General features: G+C 39.7%; 1 protein-coding gene across 4 annotated transcripts in view; it reads right to left on the bottom strand.

Moving 5' to 3' along the window:
* Positions 1-18,943, bottom strand: part of DIP2B (disco interacting protein 2 homolog B) — a 232,581-nt gene that overhangs the window by 61,625 nt on the left and 152,013 nt on the right. For 2 of the 4 annotated variants that reach the window (XM_055583288.1, XM_055583274.1), the window contains exons 4-7: positions 16,130-16,255; positions 5,877-6,089; positions 3,081-3,233; positions 2,540-2,662 (exon numbers count right to left, since the gene is read on the bottom strand). In XM_055583288.1, the coding sequence (XP_055439263.1) occupies positions 2,540-2,662; positions 3,081-3,233; positions 5,877-6,089; positions 16,130-16,255 (615 nt within the window). The remainder of the gene's footprint in view (positions 1-2,539; positions 2,663-3,080; positions 3,234-5,876; positions 6,090-16,129; positions 16,256-18,943) is intronic. The other 2 variants (XM_055583282.1, XM_055583293.1) reach the window with 2 other exon arrangements.

Raw genomic sequence — 18,943 nt, 5'->3', positions numbered from 1 at the left:
TCCCTGGGAAGCCGCCCGGCCATTCCTTCCTTAGTTCTTCCACACTTTACGTGAGTGCACTCTTATTAAAGCGCTGAGGACACTTAAGAGCTTCTATTACTCTAGAGGGTTTTCTCCCTCTTAGACGAGAGTTCCCTGGGAGAAGACATGGTTCTCATTCTTCTCATTGCCTTTAGTGCCTAATATATAATGGTTGGTTAATCGATGTTAACTAAATTGAATGGAACTTGGGGGAGAGAAAAGAAAAGCACTAGGCAATTCCCTGGCGGCCCAGTGGTTAGGACTCAGTGCTTGCACTGCCGGTGCCCCCAGTTCTTTCCCTGGTGGGAGAAATAAGATCCCATGTAGTGTGGCAAAAAAAAAATTTTTTTAAGCAGTAGATTTATAATAGGGTAAATTCCAGAAACTAGAGGTGAATAATATTTCATACTTTTTCACAGAGACAAAACTAAAGTCCTCTTAATCTTTTACAATAAACAAGTATTGCTTGAACTTAAAAAAAATTCCTGTATTTTCATAGCAGGAAGGATAGTTTACACATGGAACAAAAAGTCAAGTGTTCACTGAATGTCAACTCTGTTATGTAAGATGTGATAAACATTGAAAAGATAAATGCTGCATGTATCATCCTTTGAACAAACATTTATTGCTTCTATTTTTTTTTTTAACATGAAATAGTTATAAATATTGCTTCTATTATTGTCACGTACAAGCAGTACAGAGCCCTGCCCTCTAGGAGCATCCAGCATGCAGTGGGGAAGCACACTCGCACACAGAGCAAAGCACACACGGCCAGGGCATGACAGAGATATGAAGAGAAAGGGCAGAAGAGGACCACGCTTCCTAGCTTAGAGGACGAGGGCGCCCACCTGCAGGAGGTAACGCATGGGCTGAGTCTTAAAGGAAGAGTAGGGATTAGCCAGGTGAACAGGAGATGAGAGAAGGAGCACAGAAGAGAGAATGGATGGAATGAGCAGCAAGTATTAGAAGGGCAAATGAAATATGAAATGAGATGCATGTTAAAGCTCAATCTAATGACAGATTCGGGAAAACTTAAAACGTCTTCACTCATTTTTATACTGATACAAAATTAACAGTTTCACTTTTCAACTCACCACCCTAGGTAAATAATGTTTGCATATTCCCAGACCCTAAACCAACTAACTATAAAAATAAACACCCATGATTCTAAATAAACAGTTTTGTTCTTACAGACAAGCTGTATATATGGTAAGCACAGTTTTGGTCATAAAAGTCTATACATTATTGCCATCCATTAGGCCTCACTGCAGACCCTGGGGCATACTCTTCCAGACTTCCAAAGACATACAGGTATTTTTCTCTTCCAAAGATAACTGTCATTTAAATGGAAAATCATTGCCTATTTAACATTAGTGGGAAGCTGTTAGCTCTATCTGGCCAATGAATGTTGCTCAAGTATGATTCCTACTAGACTTTGACTTTCATTTGCCTTCTGAACACACAGTACTAGAAAGACTGAAGAGGCTATTACTGGCATAGACACTTGAAAATTCAGTTCAGCAAGAAAGATGACCATAGTTCAGTGAGTTTAGTGACTCCAAAAGAAAGAAAAATTCATCGTAAGTTCATACATCACATGGCTTGGTGCTTCCTGCTGCACCAAATGGGCTAAGACTGGGTTGAGTCTACTAACACGCTTAGTTCCCTTCAAGTCTGATGCGATCAAAGTCTGTTCTTCGTCTCAGGACATAAAAATGGACTGCAAAGCTACCAAGGCTCAGTTCTTCAGACAAAGGCTTTTTTTAGTTAGATCTATTCATCACCCACCTTTAATAACTATTAATATCAAACAGCCACCTTCTATGCCCCCACACAGTCCTTTCCCAATCCTTCTATTAAATTCTAGATTCATTTTATCCCTAAATATTTTTTAAATTGTTGGGTGAATAAACCACTTATCACTTTCTCGAGGGAGCTTTCCCCAACCATACAGATGAGACCGATTTCTTCTTTTCTCCAAGTTGCCAGTACCAGCTGATACATACTTATTGACTAAACTCAGTTTTCGACTGTAGTGTCTGTTTTGTCTAAATTGGAAACAACATGAAGGAAGTGACTATATTTTCATGAACCTTTTCCATCATCCACCATGTTAAAACAGATCTATATATGTGCTGACTGACTGATTTAACAAAAATGGTTGGGTTATATATATATATATATATAAATGGACAAACTTTTGAGGATGAATTTGACACTATTCTAAGATAATGATAAATATAAATAATTTTTAAAATTATGTGCTTGTTCCTAATTTTAAAAAACTTATTTCCAAGGATAATTCTATGTTCCATAGTTATCTCTTTGTCTTTCCCTCCTCTCCCTCTATTTTTCATCTGAGATTGAAAATATAAATGATAAGGGAAAAAAGATCAGAAAACTATGAACTCTTCAACCAAAAATGACGCCTTATCCATCCATAAATCCTATAATATCTACATGCAGTAACTGTTTACAAAATTTCTAAGGAATATATGTGGTTTGGTATTATTACCACTACCTTCCACAATTTCTTCAGAATCATCCACAAAAAATTCTTTTAAGGGAGGCCTTTTGGGTCGTTTCAGAGTGTTGAGAAGCTGCTGGATTTTTGTGGATACTCTGCTATTGACAGGAACACCTATAGGGGAAAAAATGGTAAGTTAAAATTAACTGATTTTAGGAATATTTCTCTTCCTCAATTCTCTTAGGAGCTTTCATTTTTAATGATGTTTGGCCTTTGTTCACAGTCTCATTCTATTTCAGCTGGGCTAAATAGGTACGTATACACACAGGATAATTTTTATGACAAGAGTAAAAATATGGTGTTATTATTAAATACTGTTCAAAGATTCCATCTAACCTCCCTTTTCTCTCCTAGCATGCTTTTCTTTTTCCATACTTTTTGTTCAGAGTATCTTTGAAAAGAGAGAGCTGAAATGACTTATGTGAGTAGGTCACAAGTCCTGCCACTGCTGGACATTAGACACTGCTGTTTATAATTTGAATTTTTTCAGTTTAACTAACATACTGTATTTAACTACCAAACAGCTGCCTACCATCAGCTGTATCCATAAGGCTGGACCTGTTGGATCCTTTGTGCATGCCTTTAACTATCCCCGATGGGGGTAGATCAATATTTGCTGGGCGTATTGAGGAAGATGATGACGAAGAGGTAGTTGTAGTGACATCAGGGGGAGCAGAGAAATTCTCTAAGAGGGGAGAAAACAAAATTTAAAATTATATTATGTTAGCAGTAAGAACAAGAATCTTTAAGTCATTTTTTGTTGCTGCTGGCTGTTTTTTAACAAGAGAGAAAACCACTTAAAGGGGCACTAGCTCTAATTTTACTAGCAAGATATAATGAGAGGAAAAGGTTAAGTCAGGGCATATCAGCTTTCCAACATTATTACTTTTGGGAACTTGAGCAGGCTTAGTAAGATCAAATCACATATCAAATATTTCTCAAACACATTCTTTTCTACACAGAAAGTCTGGTAGAAATCCAATGTTATAAAAATAACCACAATAAAATAAAAATTGCTGGTGACTTCAAAATGAAACCAAAGTCAGTATGATCATTACGGCTACTAATATTCTAGTCTCTGAGCATTTCTTCATGTTTATGGTGGTTTATCTGTGTCTCTTCACTCATTGAGGACAGAAACTGTGTCTTGGAAGTGGGTCAGATTGCTGAAGTCTCAGATGAAGAAAACCAGGTAAAATCCATTTTTAATTTTTGTAAAACAAACCATACGCAACTTGAATCTACTTGAAAGACAAGGTTCTTCCCTTATTTTAAGCATGATTAAACAGTGCTGCTTTATTTTGCTTCATGTAGGGATTCTTACTATAAAGAAATAATGATATAGTTGGAAGAGAGCCATTGAACAGGGAAGTGTTACCAAAAAATTAGAAGAAGAAAAAGAAAATTAGAGGAAGCAAAACATAGAGTTCACAAGAATAATGAAAAGCCACTCAAAACTATGAACAAGGAAAAAAGCATAATATAAACAATTTCTAAAATTATTTTGGGATTTAGGTTTCCAGGCCCCAAAAGTCTGTACTTACTAGCTTAATACTTTTTAAAGCTTTAAATACTTTGCACAAGTAGTCTTTCTGTAGGATGATGTGGTAACAAAGCACTAAAAATAGACATTTTTACCTGACCCAGCAATTCCACTTATAGGAATACATCCTAAGAGGAAATAATCAAACGAATGCACAAAGTTGTGTGTGTGAGGATGCTCATTTCAGTTTTCATACAGCAAAAATCTGGATACTACTTAAATGTCCAAAATAGGGAAATGGCTAAAATAAACCATGGCAGAGCCATACAGTGGCATAATTTGAAACCATGAAGACAAAAGTATGATTCTATATTAACGATATAAAAGATTTCTGCTTTAAAAGCAGACATGTCTGCTAACAAAAGCAGGTTCTATTTAGTATCATTTCATTTCTGTAAAAACAAAACCAGAGCCTTACATTAATGCAAACAAAGTCTAGGATCCACACGAAAGTGATAATATTGAAGAGTTCTACATAAGTGGGGTTCTAGCTTATTTTTCCTTTTATCTGTATTTTCAAATTTTTTCCTTTAGAAACATGAAGTACGTATTAACTTCTGTTAGAGCAAACATCCAAAAGGCAATAATGTAGGATAAAATGGTTCCTGTGAGTTCATGAACTTTTCACAGAGCAGAAGGAATATGAGATATGAAGTCAGATAAAATCATCTTGTTAACAAAAACTGAGATAAAGTTAACTGAGTACCAGGAAACTATTTTTCACAAGTGAAACTGCTCTTTTAGACAGTGTGGATATAAAACCTGACCCTGCCATGGCTCTGTTGCCAACCCTCCCAATAGGAGAACTGTTGAGTCTGCTCATCTGTAGCTGCTTTGGTGGGGATGGGGTGTCAATCAATTAAGAGCACAGGCCAAACCATCGGCTGCTGGCCCTGACCTTTTAATATGGGCAAGCATGACCTTAAGGTAGCTATTTTCTTTAAAAATTACAGGCTTGAATCAAAAGGTTTCCAAGTTTTTCCTTTTCAGAAATCACTTAATAAACATACTTATCAAGTGGTACAGGAAGGTCACTGACAAAAAATTAAGACATCAAAAAGCAAATGGATTGTCAAGAAAAAAGGAATAGTATCACAGACACATGATGTTTATATACATCGCTTCATGCTGTGTGTACCAACTAATTAAGCAAAGGCAGAGACCTGAACTTTATCTGCAGACGTCACAGACGCTTAGAACACACACACACACACACACACACACACAAACATAAAGCCAAGTCAAGCAAAAGCACTGACCGACATTCTCAGCCCGCACACTTCTGTTGTAGCAATAGTACAGCAGCAAGGACAATAAATCCAGTCTTTATGCTACAGACAAAAGAGTCTCACGGATACTGTCTTAATTATGAATTTTCTCAGGTTTAATTTTTTTTTTTTTTTTTTTTTTTTTGAGAGAGACAGTATGTAAGCAACAATCCTGGCAAAAATCTACGATGTTTTATCTTTGAACACTTTTTCCATGATGGAATATTCTCCGGTAGGGATAAAGCATACTAAGACTGGTGTTACATCTTGCAGCTTGAGTATTGCTTATGGAAATATCTATGGCTTCAGGTGGGCAATACTATCGCCAATAAAGCAGACATCCTCCATCGTTCCAAATGTGCTGCTCCTGTTTCCTTCTCTGCCTCATTGTCTGTCATGTTCATTTTGATACTATTTTTTTAGGCCACCCTGAAAAAACCTAACGCAAATCATAAACTATCTCCTGGCTACTGGGAGCCAAATGGAACATAATTTCTTGGGGAGATTCAGCTCCTACCTATTCGAGTATTGGCAAATACATCAGCTAGAGACCCACTGGTTCCTTTGACCTCTCCATGGGACAGCGTAGAAGATGCAGATGAAGAAGTGGACGATCCCTGAATTGACCGGTTGATCCAGGACTCAGCGTTCTGTAAGCTCTGTTGCAAGGCAGCAGAGAGCGCAGCTTGGCGTCTCAGAGAGCCCTCATCCTCAGAGGCCGAAGACGTGTCTGTGTGGAATTAGAAAAACAGAAGTTCTCGATCCTGCCTAGAACACAGACCTTCCAGATCTTTCTCAATGAGCACACATTCAACTTTGACAGCAGCAAAACATTTTATGTAAAATTTCTTGCGAATCTCAAGGAAAGACTTATGAACCAAAGTTTGCAAAAATAAAACAGCCAAAATCTAGAGGTTATTTTAAGCTCTTTTTAAAAACCCATTTTTGTACATTTAAACTTCATTCACTGTTTTTGTTGTGGTTGTTGCAATTGTTTTGTTTTTTTGGTTCTGGGCTTAATCAGTATCTAATTTCTTCTGGCTTATATCCTTATGTTCAAATAATGCTGAAGTGCTTCTATTATCTTTCTCAGTGTCTTTGTTAGACAACATTGCAATGGGCTGCTACCCTGATTTTCACAAGTACTTATTAATTAGTGTCTACTTAAAAGGAAATGATCTTGATGGCAAATATAAAAATCTTATTTTTGGTAACAACAACTAAAGTGCCAAACAGTGAACTAGATTTTGGGGAACTGACTACTGTGGAATAAGAAACTGCTCAGCCCAGCAGCAGTCATGGTTTTGGTGGGAAAGCTAACTGGTCACAGGGCACAGGGGAGCTCTCCAAACAAGACTGGAGAGGCCACAGAGGTACTTCTCTCCTGGTCCCAGAGAACTGTGAGGAATTCACTGGTGCCTGCATTTAGACCGGCTCTGACTCTCTAAATTAGAAAAGTATGCAGAAAAAATAAAAAGAGAAAAGTTCAACCAAATATAGGACAGCTAAGGGAAGCAGAAGTCAGGAATTTATTCCAGCACTCTAAGCATATGCAGCATACATGTTACAGCGGCATTTGGTGTGATGTCAGATAAACCCTCCTAAATGATTTTGAGGGTTACAATTTATGGCTCGTGCATTGAATTTCATTCAATTAAAAAAAATTTTAATATTCTATGGTTAGTCCTGCTGAACTCTTTCCTCTAACTCAAGTGAAACTGCAGGTCCACGTTCTACTTCAGTTTAGAGAGCCCGAGAGATAACTAACAGAGCTAGAACACTGCTAGCTCCTGACAACAGAAATTCGAAGAACAAAAGACTAATTTAATCTAGAAGTCAAATTGTGAGGATCTGAAGTAAGAAAGTTAAAATGATGACTATATCCTTTCTTCCTGCTCTCACACTACCCCTAATTTATTATGTCACATTGAAGGAGATCTGAGGCCCAAGACTTATTATTTTACAGTGTACTACTTAACTATGTAATATGTGCTGGGAACTATCAGTTCTGGGAGTTTTGAGATGTATGAATTCTTACGAGACAGTAAATGCCCTAAGAAGGCTTACCATCTAGTACAGACGACACACAACTCCTCAGATTATTTCATATTAAAATAATAGATGCCAAGAAATGGGGTGAGCAAAGGGTTTCACAGGAGGAACCCCAATCTCAGTCAGGGATTGAAATACTTCTATGCAAATCATGTGGACTTTGGGGAGGTAAGAGCAAAAAAGAGGCTGGAGAGGTAAACTGTGACCAGACTCCAAAGGGCTAAAGTGATGAGGTTCTTTAGAAAACATTTTTTGCATAATCTTAAAGAAAAATGTTCAACTGTACCTTGGGAGGCAGAGATTTCTGTCTTTGCAAACATGCTTTAAAAAAAGAAAAAGTATCTATGGGAGGAATGGGACAGGTGAATCTGACCCTGAGAATAAAGTATTTTGGGGATGATACATCACAGGATCCCACAACCTCCACTGTATTCACGGAGTGTCTTTATTGCACCATTTATTTTAATCTGTGTAAGTCTAAAATCAGAATAACTCAATTTTTAAAAGATAGTAAAAAACAGTCTTTTCATGATTAGGTTTGTGGAAAATTGGTTTCATTATGTTTCTATATTGGATCAATTATGTAATTAGGTATATTGTTTCAATTCAATTACCTCGTTTGCCGGCTAGTCCTCCTTAGAGTGTTTAGTGACTCTGTGGGGAGGCTTGCTGCCGCTTCTGCTGCTAAGTCGCTTCAGTCGTGTCCGACTCTGTGAGACCCCAAAGACAGCAGCCTACCAGGCTCCCCTGTCCCTGGGATTCTCCAGGCAAGAACACTGGAGTGGGTTGCCATTTCCTTCTCCAATGCATGAAAATGAAAAGTGAAAGTGAAATCGCTCAGTCGTGTCCGACTCCTAGCGACCTCATGGACTGCAGCCCACCAGGCTCCTCCATCCATGGGATTTTCCAGGCAAGAGTACTGGAGGGGGGTGCCATTGCCTTCTCCATGGGGAGGCTTAGTGCAGTGGAAAAAAACATGGCTTTGGTGTCCTTGCATTTGAACTCTGGGGCCACCATTTACAAGCTATGTAGGGGACAAAGCTGCCCATCTGAGAAGGCTATTTGCTTATTTATCCATTTAATAAATACTTTAAGGATTACAGTAGTTAGCAGGAATAAAATAGTAAGCAAGAAGACACAGTCCCCACTCTAACAGGATTTAGAGTCTTAAAGAAGTTCAGGGTTGGTGCCCAAGGAAGTGAGACCTCAACCAAGGTGAGAAGGGTTAAGTAGGAATTATTTATGAGAGGTACAGAGGTGGGGACAGAGGGGAGTCAGGTGAGAAACCTGGGAGGCGACAGGAAACAGAGCACATTTGAAGACCTGGAAGAAATGAGGCTAGCGGAAGCACAGGATGCAAAACTGGCAGTGACCAAAGATAAGGCTGGACAAGTAGACAGCACTGGGCTGCTAAGGGCGCCCTCAGTCAGCGGAGGAAACTCACCTCTGCTAACTGCTGTGGGAGAGCCCCAAACAAGACAAGTTACAGAGAGCACCAGCGGCGCCAGCATATAACAGGTGGCCAATAAACATCAAGTCCCCCTCTCCCCTGAAAATCCCACCCTATGTTACCTCACAGGTACAGAACTTCGACTCTGCAAAGTTCTAGAGTTTACATGTTAAGATTATACAAAATGTAAGCACCTCTCTAGGACTATATCTTGAGGGGGGGTGGGAGCTCCTTTACATATTCATACATTTATTTTGTACCTTTTTTAAACCCACAAAACTGTTAGGGATTAGTAGAAAATTGGGCAAGATTAAATTAATATTAACAAAGTCATTCTTTTCCCACTGATTCTGCTCCAGGTGAATAGGAACTCACACTCTTATCCATCATAACTAAAGTCCTTGCCAAACCTCTTGTATATGATGAATAGGTTTACACAACAGGAAAATATTCTGGAAATATAGCTTGCCCTTCAGGTTGTAACTGGTGTGACTTAACTGAACTGAACTGAACCGGAAGTCTAAAATCCATTTATAACCAATCAGGAAACATATAATGAGGGGTACGGTGCAAGCTACACAAGTTCCTGGAAAGACAATGCCTGACACTGGGTTCTGACACCCGATATCCAATTAGGTCCAGATACCAGCTTAGAACAGCAGGTAAGTCAAGATTGACTGAAAGGAAGACCTCACCCTAACAACTGCTACAAAATATGACACATAAACTAGGCCAGGAAATGAGAGCTTCAAAGAACAAGTAAGGGAAACAACCATTAAGACAGTTAGTATACAACAGTCTGGAGTCCATGAAAAGAAATATCTGTGTGTGTTTGGGGCGGGCAGGGTGGGAAGGGGTGGTATCAGGCAGGAGAGTGTCATGTTCTCTTGCACTGGTGGGTCAGGGGAATGAAGGACTTCCAGAACCTTCAAGACAGGCAAAGTAAGTTTCCACGTAGGCAAAGAAAGAGTTTGAAGCTTAGGAAGGAAAAGCTTTAGAGACCCAAGAAGGTGCACTCTAGGAATAAAAACTTATATGGAAGAGAAGATTAAAAGGTTAGTTCGAAAGCAGTCCATTCTGGACTTACCTTGGGCTACAAATTCTGAAGTGATTAATCTACCACTAAACTCAATCAGGGTGGATACTGATTGACCAGACGTGGATCAGGAAGATGTTCAGAACTATCTGAGAGATTTTCCAGCATCCCACAGTGACCCGGGTGCACAGAGAGCTGGCTGGGATGGAAAATTACTATGTAATCACTAATCAGCAGAGGCCCATGTGTTGTCTATTAACATCCATATGGGGATACTTATGAGAGAGGGGCACTCACTAGTAATAATTACTCCAGGATCACTCTACCCATAAGGGATTTCAAAACACTGTTTTTCAAGGTATTGTCCCACGTCTACAAAAAAACATTTCACAAAATGAATTAATATTACAATTAATCTTGCAGTGAGAAGACAGGTACTTTTTTTTTTTTAACTTACTACCTACTTGAAAAGTTAGACCAAATATGCAGCAATTGCTAGAGCTCCAGAATAAAACCAGAAAACATTTACTTGACATGGTAGCTCAGTTGGTAAAGAACCTGCCTGCAATGCAGGAGACCAGGGGTTCAATCCCTGGGTTGGGAAGATCCCCTGGAGAAGGAAATGGCAACCCACTTCAGTCTTCTTGCATGGAGAATCCCATGGACAGTGGAGCCTACAGTCTATGGGGTCACAAGAGTCGGACACAACTTAGTGACTAAACCATCACCATGGTAGGATGAGAGGCCATATGCCAAATGGTTTAGAGAACAGGCTTTTAAGGCCAGTTTGGATTCCAGTTTAGCTCTGCCATTGATACGAATTGGGCAAATCAGTTCTTATGGGTCTTACTTCTACTGTTTTGCTATTGCTCTTTTCTATTTTGGGGTTGTTTGCTCACAAAATCCAGTGGATCTTTATCTGTGGGGATTTTAAATCCCTGGACTGATGTATCCTCCCAGAAACCACTTGTGCCCCAGGTTATCATCAGCCTAGGACCACTTTCTAACATTAGATTTAACAAACAGGACACCAGAATTCAATTCTTGTACCTACTGACCAACCACAAATTATTAGACAAGGTCCCTGCCCTCATTATTCTGAGGCAAAGCAGGCAAGCTTTCTTGAGAAGGTTTTCTTTTGCTGGGAGGTTAATTTTTCATTTAATTTTTTCTAATTGTCCCTTCTGCTAAAGATGTGAACCCCTCTGGGATCTCAGTCCCAACTTTCAACCTTACATGTGTCTGAGGTTTTATCTTTCCTACCCTTATAGTTATTAAAATTTAGGTCCTTTGTTGATAGTCTCTTCTCCTCCCTAGGACAGTCAAAGTCAGCCCCATCTCACCACACTGATTTTCAGTGATCATTCTCTACCTCTCTCACTTCTGTATGTATTTAAAAGGAAGCTGATTATATTCTACCTAGTACTAAAGAGAAATTTTCTTTTCCCTCTTTCTGAGAGAGAGTTTTCAGGTTGTCTAACTGACCACACAGCTAGAAAAAGATGTCTGAGCAAGTTATTAAGCCTCTTTAAATCTGTTGTCTCATCTGTAAAATCGAACAGAGAATTGTCAAGAAAACAAATTATGAAAAAATGTTAAGCACTCAGCCTTTTGACTAGTACACAGAAGTACTCAAGAAATGGTAGCTATGAAATTACGTTTATTGGAAAACTTTAAATTTTACAATCACTTATTGAAATAAACTAATTCAATCTGATAGACTGGGTTTTTATTGTGCTTCGGCTTAAAGAATATTGAATACTAAACTTCTAAGTACTTGTGGAGCTCTGCTCATAACTCATATCAATACTAATGAAAGCATGTTATTAAAAGATCCAAAATTTATTAATTAACATATTTATAGAGGTCTGATTTGCCATCTCAGTTTACTTTGTGATTCTGAATAAAATTAGAATATCTACGGGAACTCTCCAAGTTAGTAACTGACTAATAATGTGTTTTAGCCTATAAGCTCTCAGAAGGCAATAGCTGTTCAATTTATTTGGAATAATACCCATTCCAGGACCATGCATATAGGAGTATCTATTTGGCAACCTACTCCAGTGTTCTTGCTTGGAGAATTCCAGGACGGCGGAGCCTGATGGGCTCCCGTCTATGGGGTCGCACAGAGTCGGACACGACTGAAGCGACTTAGCAGCAGCATTAAGCAAAAAAGAACTTTCCAAGAGTAAAAAACAAAATCAAGCCACGAGTCTGACACATAACTGCTAAATCCTAGGACAAATCACTTAGTGACTGTAAGCTTGTCTGTTTCCTCATCTCTAAAGAAATCTGGACTTCCCACTTCACAGAGTAGTTGGTTAAGCAGAACAACTGAGGCAGGGCAGCCACTGGTATACGAAAGTCCTCTGCATCCTGTAATTCCATATGGCATCATTAAAGTTTGCTAAAACTGTAACAATATTCCAGTCTGTTCGTGGGCATTGTTTTCATATATAGAAATACAGAGAGGTAAATGTCTCTGTGTCTGGCCCTGTGTCCCTTTCAAGCAGAGTCCTGTATAAGAGAAACTCAGAGAGACACCTAAATTTTAAGCTTCATTCTATGCAAGCCAGTCAAAACAGCTTACTGTGATTTGGGGTCATTATGTGGTCTATTTGTTCATCTGAGCACCCTCAAAATGCAGTGCAGGGTAGGCCCACATGGGTGCAGAAAAAGCTTAGAGACAAAAAATATATGCTGTAGTTTTTGCATTCTATTTATCTGTATGAATGAGTAATAGCATTACACAAAGAAGCCCTACAAAGAAAGAGCTGAGGTAATTGCCTCATGACATTAGTAAATGATTTCAGCACATAAAGGGAACTGGATGGCAGTAATTCAAACAGTCTAAAAGACTATGAAAAAGGCCACTGACACTAAAAGAACCACAGGCTGCTACCAACTTGGAGAATTTAGATTTTCCAATCCACAAGATAGAAATCAGTGCATGTATCAATAAGCAGGTTTTAGGGTGACTGACATTTTATTATTTGAGAAGGCTTTATGAACAAAAGACAAATCAGCTCTCATGCCAAGTGTTTACCATATTTTCCAGATTATATGATTACGAACGGACCCAAGATTTATGACATAGTTCACTCCCCGACTCTTTTTGTTAAATACTCCAAAATCAGCTCTAGATTTCATCACTTCAGTGACTCCCACAGTTATATGCTGGTTGTGTCTCTAAGAAGCCGACTGGCCAGTGCGCTTTAGCAGGTATCCCAGACAGTAGGTTCACCTGGCACAGCGTGGGCAGAGGAAGGGCCCTGAGCAGAAACACGTTCTGTGACGTTTTGCGGTATGGCCTCTCAGTGCACAAAGGACAATGTAACTATAATACCGTGAAATCTGAGGTTAGTCTTGCCCTGCAAGAGTGGCACGATTTTTCTAGAAAGAAAATAGTAGCAATGTCACTTTCATAGCTGCCTAGAACCTTTTTTTTTTTTTTTAAATCAGCCCATGCTGCTGCTACTGCTGCTGCTAAGTCGCTTCAGTTGTGTCCAACTCTGTGCGACCCCATAGACGGCAGCCCACCAGGCTCCCCCGTCCCTGGGATTCTCCAGGCAAGAACACTGGAGTGGGTTGCCATTTCCTTCTCCAATGCGTGAAAATGAAAAGTGAAAGTGAAGTCGCTCAGTCGTGCCCGACTCTTAGCGACCCCGTGGACTGCAGCCTACCAGGCTCCTCCGTTCATGGGATTTTCCAGGCAAGAGTACTGGAGTGTGTGCCACTGCCTTCTCCAAAATCAGGCCATAACCATCCATAATTAACGTCAATTCTCTTCTTCCTCTTGACCCCTTGAGCAGAGCTTCAGCATTTCCTCTAAACTTTAGTGTTTGGGGGCTAGTAAAAAGGCAAGATAAAACCTACCTGCCTTCCCTGGGTTAGGCTGTAACAGGTTCTGGGAGAGAGTGATAAAAGGGTTAAGGTTCAATGGCCAGGTCTCTAACTGGTGGCTCTCAGATGCTTGGAGAGAATGGAATCCATATGCAGGCAAGAATACACGAGTGGGTAGCAATTCCCTTCTCCAGGGGATCTTCCTGACCCAGGGATAGAACGCAGGTCTCCTGCATTGCAGGCGGACTCTTTACCACCTGAACCACCAGGGAAGCCCTTATTCTAACTTGGGAAGAACAAATTCCATCCCCGCAGTGGAAAGGTCCCGAGAGAAGCCTTATGATACAGTCCCTCCACAGCCCCTCACGCTGGAGCACAGGATGGTTCCAGGCATGCGTGTTGTAGAACGACAGCATCAAGTACATCAAGGTTCAGCTCTCTGTGGGGGCCACGTGAGAAACCACTACGTGGGGTGCTCTCAGTGCTCGAGTTGGGAGAGAATCCCTCTTCTATTTGACAAAACTGATGTCTCTAAGAGTGGATGAACATCTCTCACATACCATTCAGAGTTCCCGGAACAGGACATAAATAGATAGAAAACCTTATTACTCTGCTCTGCTGAATAAAGGTCTTAAGAGACAGGACCGAATCTTTACAATCATGAAATTATTAAAACTACCAGGTAATCAAGAAAACAATGCCACATCTTTAAGGCTGCAGACAGAGTAGAACATTCATGTTTAGAAATACAGAAGCCTGTAGTGAATTCCACAGGACTATGGTCTTGTTCAGCAATGAACAGCCTCGATTTAGAGTTGGTGAATTCCCCTCAGGCAGTGACTTTGGAAGGGGACGGAAAAGGTTTCCATTCCGTCTGCGCATGCTCAAAATCCTTTGCTCCACTCTCCCATTTCACCCATGGCCATGGGAGCAGACTACTTCACAGCTGCATTTCTTTAGCACAGTTCTGGAGAAGACTGGTTCTAAGGACTTGGGAGTCTGCGCTGCTCCCTACCCTTTGCCATTTACTACAATGGCAAACCCTCAGCCACTCTGCGCCAGAATGTGCCAGCAAGGAATAGCTGAGAGACTGAGAGCCCCCTTTGTCCACGAGGACCCGGCTGGTGCTGTACTAATGCGACAGGGAAGTCATCCAAGATTCTGAACAAGCAGGCTGGAAGTATGCACCACTACAGCACAAAACGTCTCATTGTGACAGTCTGCTAGAGGTATCCTGCGTTACATTTTGAGGATCACTTGAAGCCACAGAGCTATTTCTCTTTGGAACATATTGACACCACAGATGTAAAGAAAAAAGCACACACAGTTAATGAGCCCATAGCACGCCCGGATGCTGTGAGAAGTTAGCCAGAACCTAGAAGAAGACTATTAATATAACCCTGGGCCAGGGGCTAGGATCAGTGTGAACAGCTCAACTTGACAGCTGTGAATCGGAGTCGACCACGACAAACGTAACCTTCCTGAGAATCTCCCCCAAAAGACAGGGTAAATCGCTGAGACCAAAACAGTTCAGGAACTGTTTCTCCTGAAAGATTTTATTACCAGGAACAATGACAGTGGAGAAACAGACACTATACTGAGGCTTTGAAACAGATGGACTCTTTAGTCTCAGAGGCCTATACATCGAGATTCTGAGACTTCATCTAAATTTTTAAAAACTTTGGGGAAGATTCCAAATGGAAAAGACAACTTAAAGGTGTTCCAGTTGCTCTTCAAATATGAATTTGTGGTGGGGGTGGGGGTGGTAAGTCTTCCAAGTTGGCGATGGGCCTCTTAGTTCTTGGCTTATCTCCTGACCCAATTATAGAAAGTGGATTCTTAAAGAAATAAAAACATATACAAAATATATTCACACACACATAAACATGTATATATGTTTTCTAGATTTATTATAACTTTGCATGACTGCTCTCTTTCATGACACAAAAACATTTTGTCCGGAGATCACATGCTCCTGTGACGGTTGCAGAGACAAAGGATTTGATTTAGGAGTATAAATTTGTTAAAGACATAGATGTATGACTCTGGGTCATATTCTGGATGTCAATAAAGAATAGCTATTTAGTCACATAAGGGTATTTTTTAGACCCTAAGCTTTGGTTTTATTTATGACTACATGAGTTTGGAGGTTAGAGCAAGGAAATTCTGGAATTTCAGAAGAAAATTAAAAAAAAAAAAAGCTTTACTCTTAAGGCCTTTTTTGTGTGTTGTTTACAATGCAATAATCAAAACCTGTCACCTTCAGTGTGTACTCATACATTTCTGATGATGAGGAGAGAGCTCTAGCTCCTACCTCAGAAAAGAAAAAGCAGAACTTAAGAAACATCAAAGTAGTAACTGTCAGCGAGAAAGCTTCTGATAAACCTACCAGGTGGTGTGCAGGCATCCGCAGGAGACTGGACAAATGTGGACCGCCTTTTGGTTGGCATGGGCAAAGCCATTTTCTGTTCTTTATGCTTTGCCAGTGCAGCTTGAACTGCTTCTGTGTGGATATCTGAAAGATTAAAAATTTGCATTTATTAGCTCCTGGCTCTCAAAGTGTTTACTTCTTTGAGCTGAACTATCACTGCCTCAGCTGTTAAAAGGGGATATTTAGGTGACTTTTATTTATCATTTGTGTTACAGCAAATAGGAAAAACAGACCAAAGAAGTAGTCAAGGATAATTTACATGAGAGGAAAATGAAGCCCAGAATGATGAGAAGACCGTTTAACACAGCAGAGAAGACGCTGATGGAGAGGAGGCTGGGTGTGGAGTGAGAGGAAGAATCTAACGTGCTTCGGGGGCCAGCTGGGAACCCCACCTCTGAACAGAATGCGTGTGATGCAGGTACCCAAAGGACACTCTCTGTTCAAGCTCAGGATTTGCTTAACTGCCGGAAAGGAACTGACACTCTTCAGTTCTATACCACAGGAGAGAAGGGCTGATTCTCATGTAGAAAATACAAGGGCCAGGGGTACTTGTTTGCCACTCTGCTCACAAAAGAACACAGCTCTTCACTTGAATGTCTAATAACGATCACAAAATTAACATAGCCAGAGAAAACTCTTGATTCTCCACTCCCATGCCAAAACTCAATCTATACTGCTACAAAATAGGATCATATAATACACAGTATTTTGGACTGTGCTTTGATTTTTTTTAAAAATATATTTTTATTTATTTGGCTGCATCGGGTCTCAGCTGAGGGGATCCTCTGGCATGTAACTCTTAGTTGTGGCATGTGGAATCTAGTTCCCTGACCAGGGATCGAGCCCCACTCCCTGCATAGGGAGTTCGAAGTCTTAGCCACTGGACCACCGGGGAAGTCCCTGTGCTTTGATTTTTAATACCAAAACCTGACAAAGACACCACAAAAAAAGAAAACTACAGGCCAATATCACTGATGAACATAGATGCAAAAATCCTTAACAAAATTCTAGCAATCAGAATCCAACAACACATTAAAAAGATCATACACCATGACCAAGTGGGCTTTATCCCAGGGATGCAAGGATTCTTCAATATCCGCAAATCAATCAATGTAATACACCACATTAACAAATTGAAAAATAAAAACCATATGATTATCTCAATAGATGCAGAGAAAGCCTTTGACAAAATTCAACATCCATTTATGATAAAAACTCTCCAGAAAGCAAGAATAGAAGGAACATACCTCAACATAATAAAAGCTATATATGACAAACCCACAGCAAACATTATCCTCAATAGTGAAAAATTGAAAGCATTTCCTCTAAAGTCAGGAACAAGACAAGGGTGCCCATTTTCACCATTACTATTCAATATAGTTTTGGAAGTTTTGGCCACAGCAATCAGAGCAGAAAAAGAAATAAAAGGAATCCAAATTGGAAAAGAAGAAGTAAAACTCTCACTGTTTGCAGATGACATGATCCTCTACATAGAAAACCCTAAAGACTCCACCAGAAAATTACTAGAACTAATCAATGATTATAGTAAAGTTGCAGGATATAAAATCAACACACAGAAATCCCTTGCATTCCTATACACTAATAATGAGAAAACAGAAAGAGAAATTAAGGAAACAACTCCATTCACCATTGCAATGAAAAGAATAAAATACTTAGGAATATATCTACCTAAAGAATCTAAAGACCTATATATAGAAAACTATAAAACACTGGTGAAAGAAATCAAAGAGGACACTAATAGATGGAGAAATATACCATGTTCATGGATTGGAAGAATCAATATAGTGAAAATGAGTATACTGCTGCTGCTGCTGCTGCTAAGTCGCTTCAGTCGTGTCTGACTCTGTGCAACCCCGTAGACCGGCAGCCCAGCAGGCTCCACCGTCCAAAGCAATTTATAGATTCAATGCAATCCCTATCAAGCTACCAACGGTATTCTTCACAGAGCTAGAACAAATAATTTCACAATTTGTATGGAAATACAAAAAACCTCGAATAGCCAAAGCTATCTTGAAAAAAAAGAATGGAACTGGAGCAATCAACCTGCCTGACTTCAGGCTCTACTACAAAGCCACAGTCATCAAGACAGTATGGTACTGGCACAAAGACAGAAATATAGATCAATGGAACAAAATAGAAAGCCCAGAGATAAATCCACGCACATATGGACACCTTATCTTTGACAAAGGAGGCAAGAATATACAATGGATTAAAGACAATCTCTTTAACAAGTGGTGCTGGGAAAACTGGTCAACCACTTGTAAAAGAATGAAATTAGACCACTTTCTAACACCATACACAAAAATAAACTCAAAATGGATTAAAGATCTAAATGTAAGATCAGAAACTATAAAACTCCTAGAGGAGAACATAGGCAAAACACTCTCTGACATACATCATAGCAGGATCCTCTATGACCCACCTCACAGAATATTGGAAATAAAAGCAAAAATAAACAAATGGGACCTAATTAAACTTAAAAGCTTCTGCACAACAAAGGAAACTATAAGCAAGGTGAAAAGACAGCCTTCAGAATGGGAGAAAATAATAGCAAATGAAGCAACTGACAAACAACTAATCTCAAAAATACACAAGCAACTCCTACACCTCAATTCCAGGAAAATAAATGACCCAATCAAAAAATGGGCCAAAGAACTAAATAGACATTTCTCCAAAGAAGACATACAGATGGCTAACAAATACATGAAAAGATGCTCAACATCACTCATTATCAGAGAAATACAAATCAAA

Source organism: Bubalus kerabau, chromosome 1, assembly GCF_029407905.1.
Source record: "Bubalus kerabau isolate K-KA32 ecotype Philippines breed swamp buffalo chromosome 1, PCC_UOA_SB_1v2, whole genome shotgun sequence".
NCBI classification, from domain to species: domain Eukaryota; kingdom Metazoa; phylum Chordata; class Mammalia; order Artiodactyla; family Bovidae; genus Bubalus; species Bubalus kerabau.
This window is presented reverse-complemented; position numbering and strand designations above follow the sequence as displayed.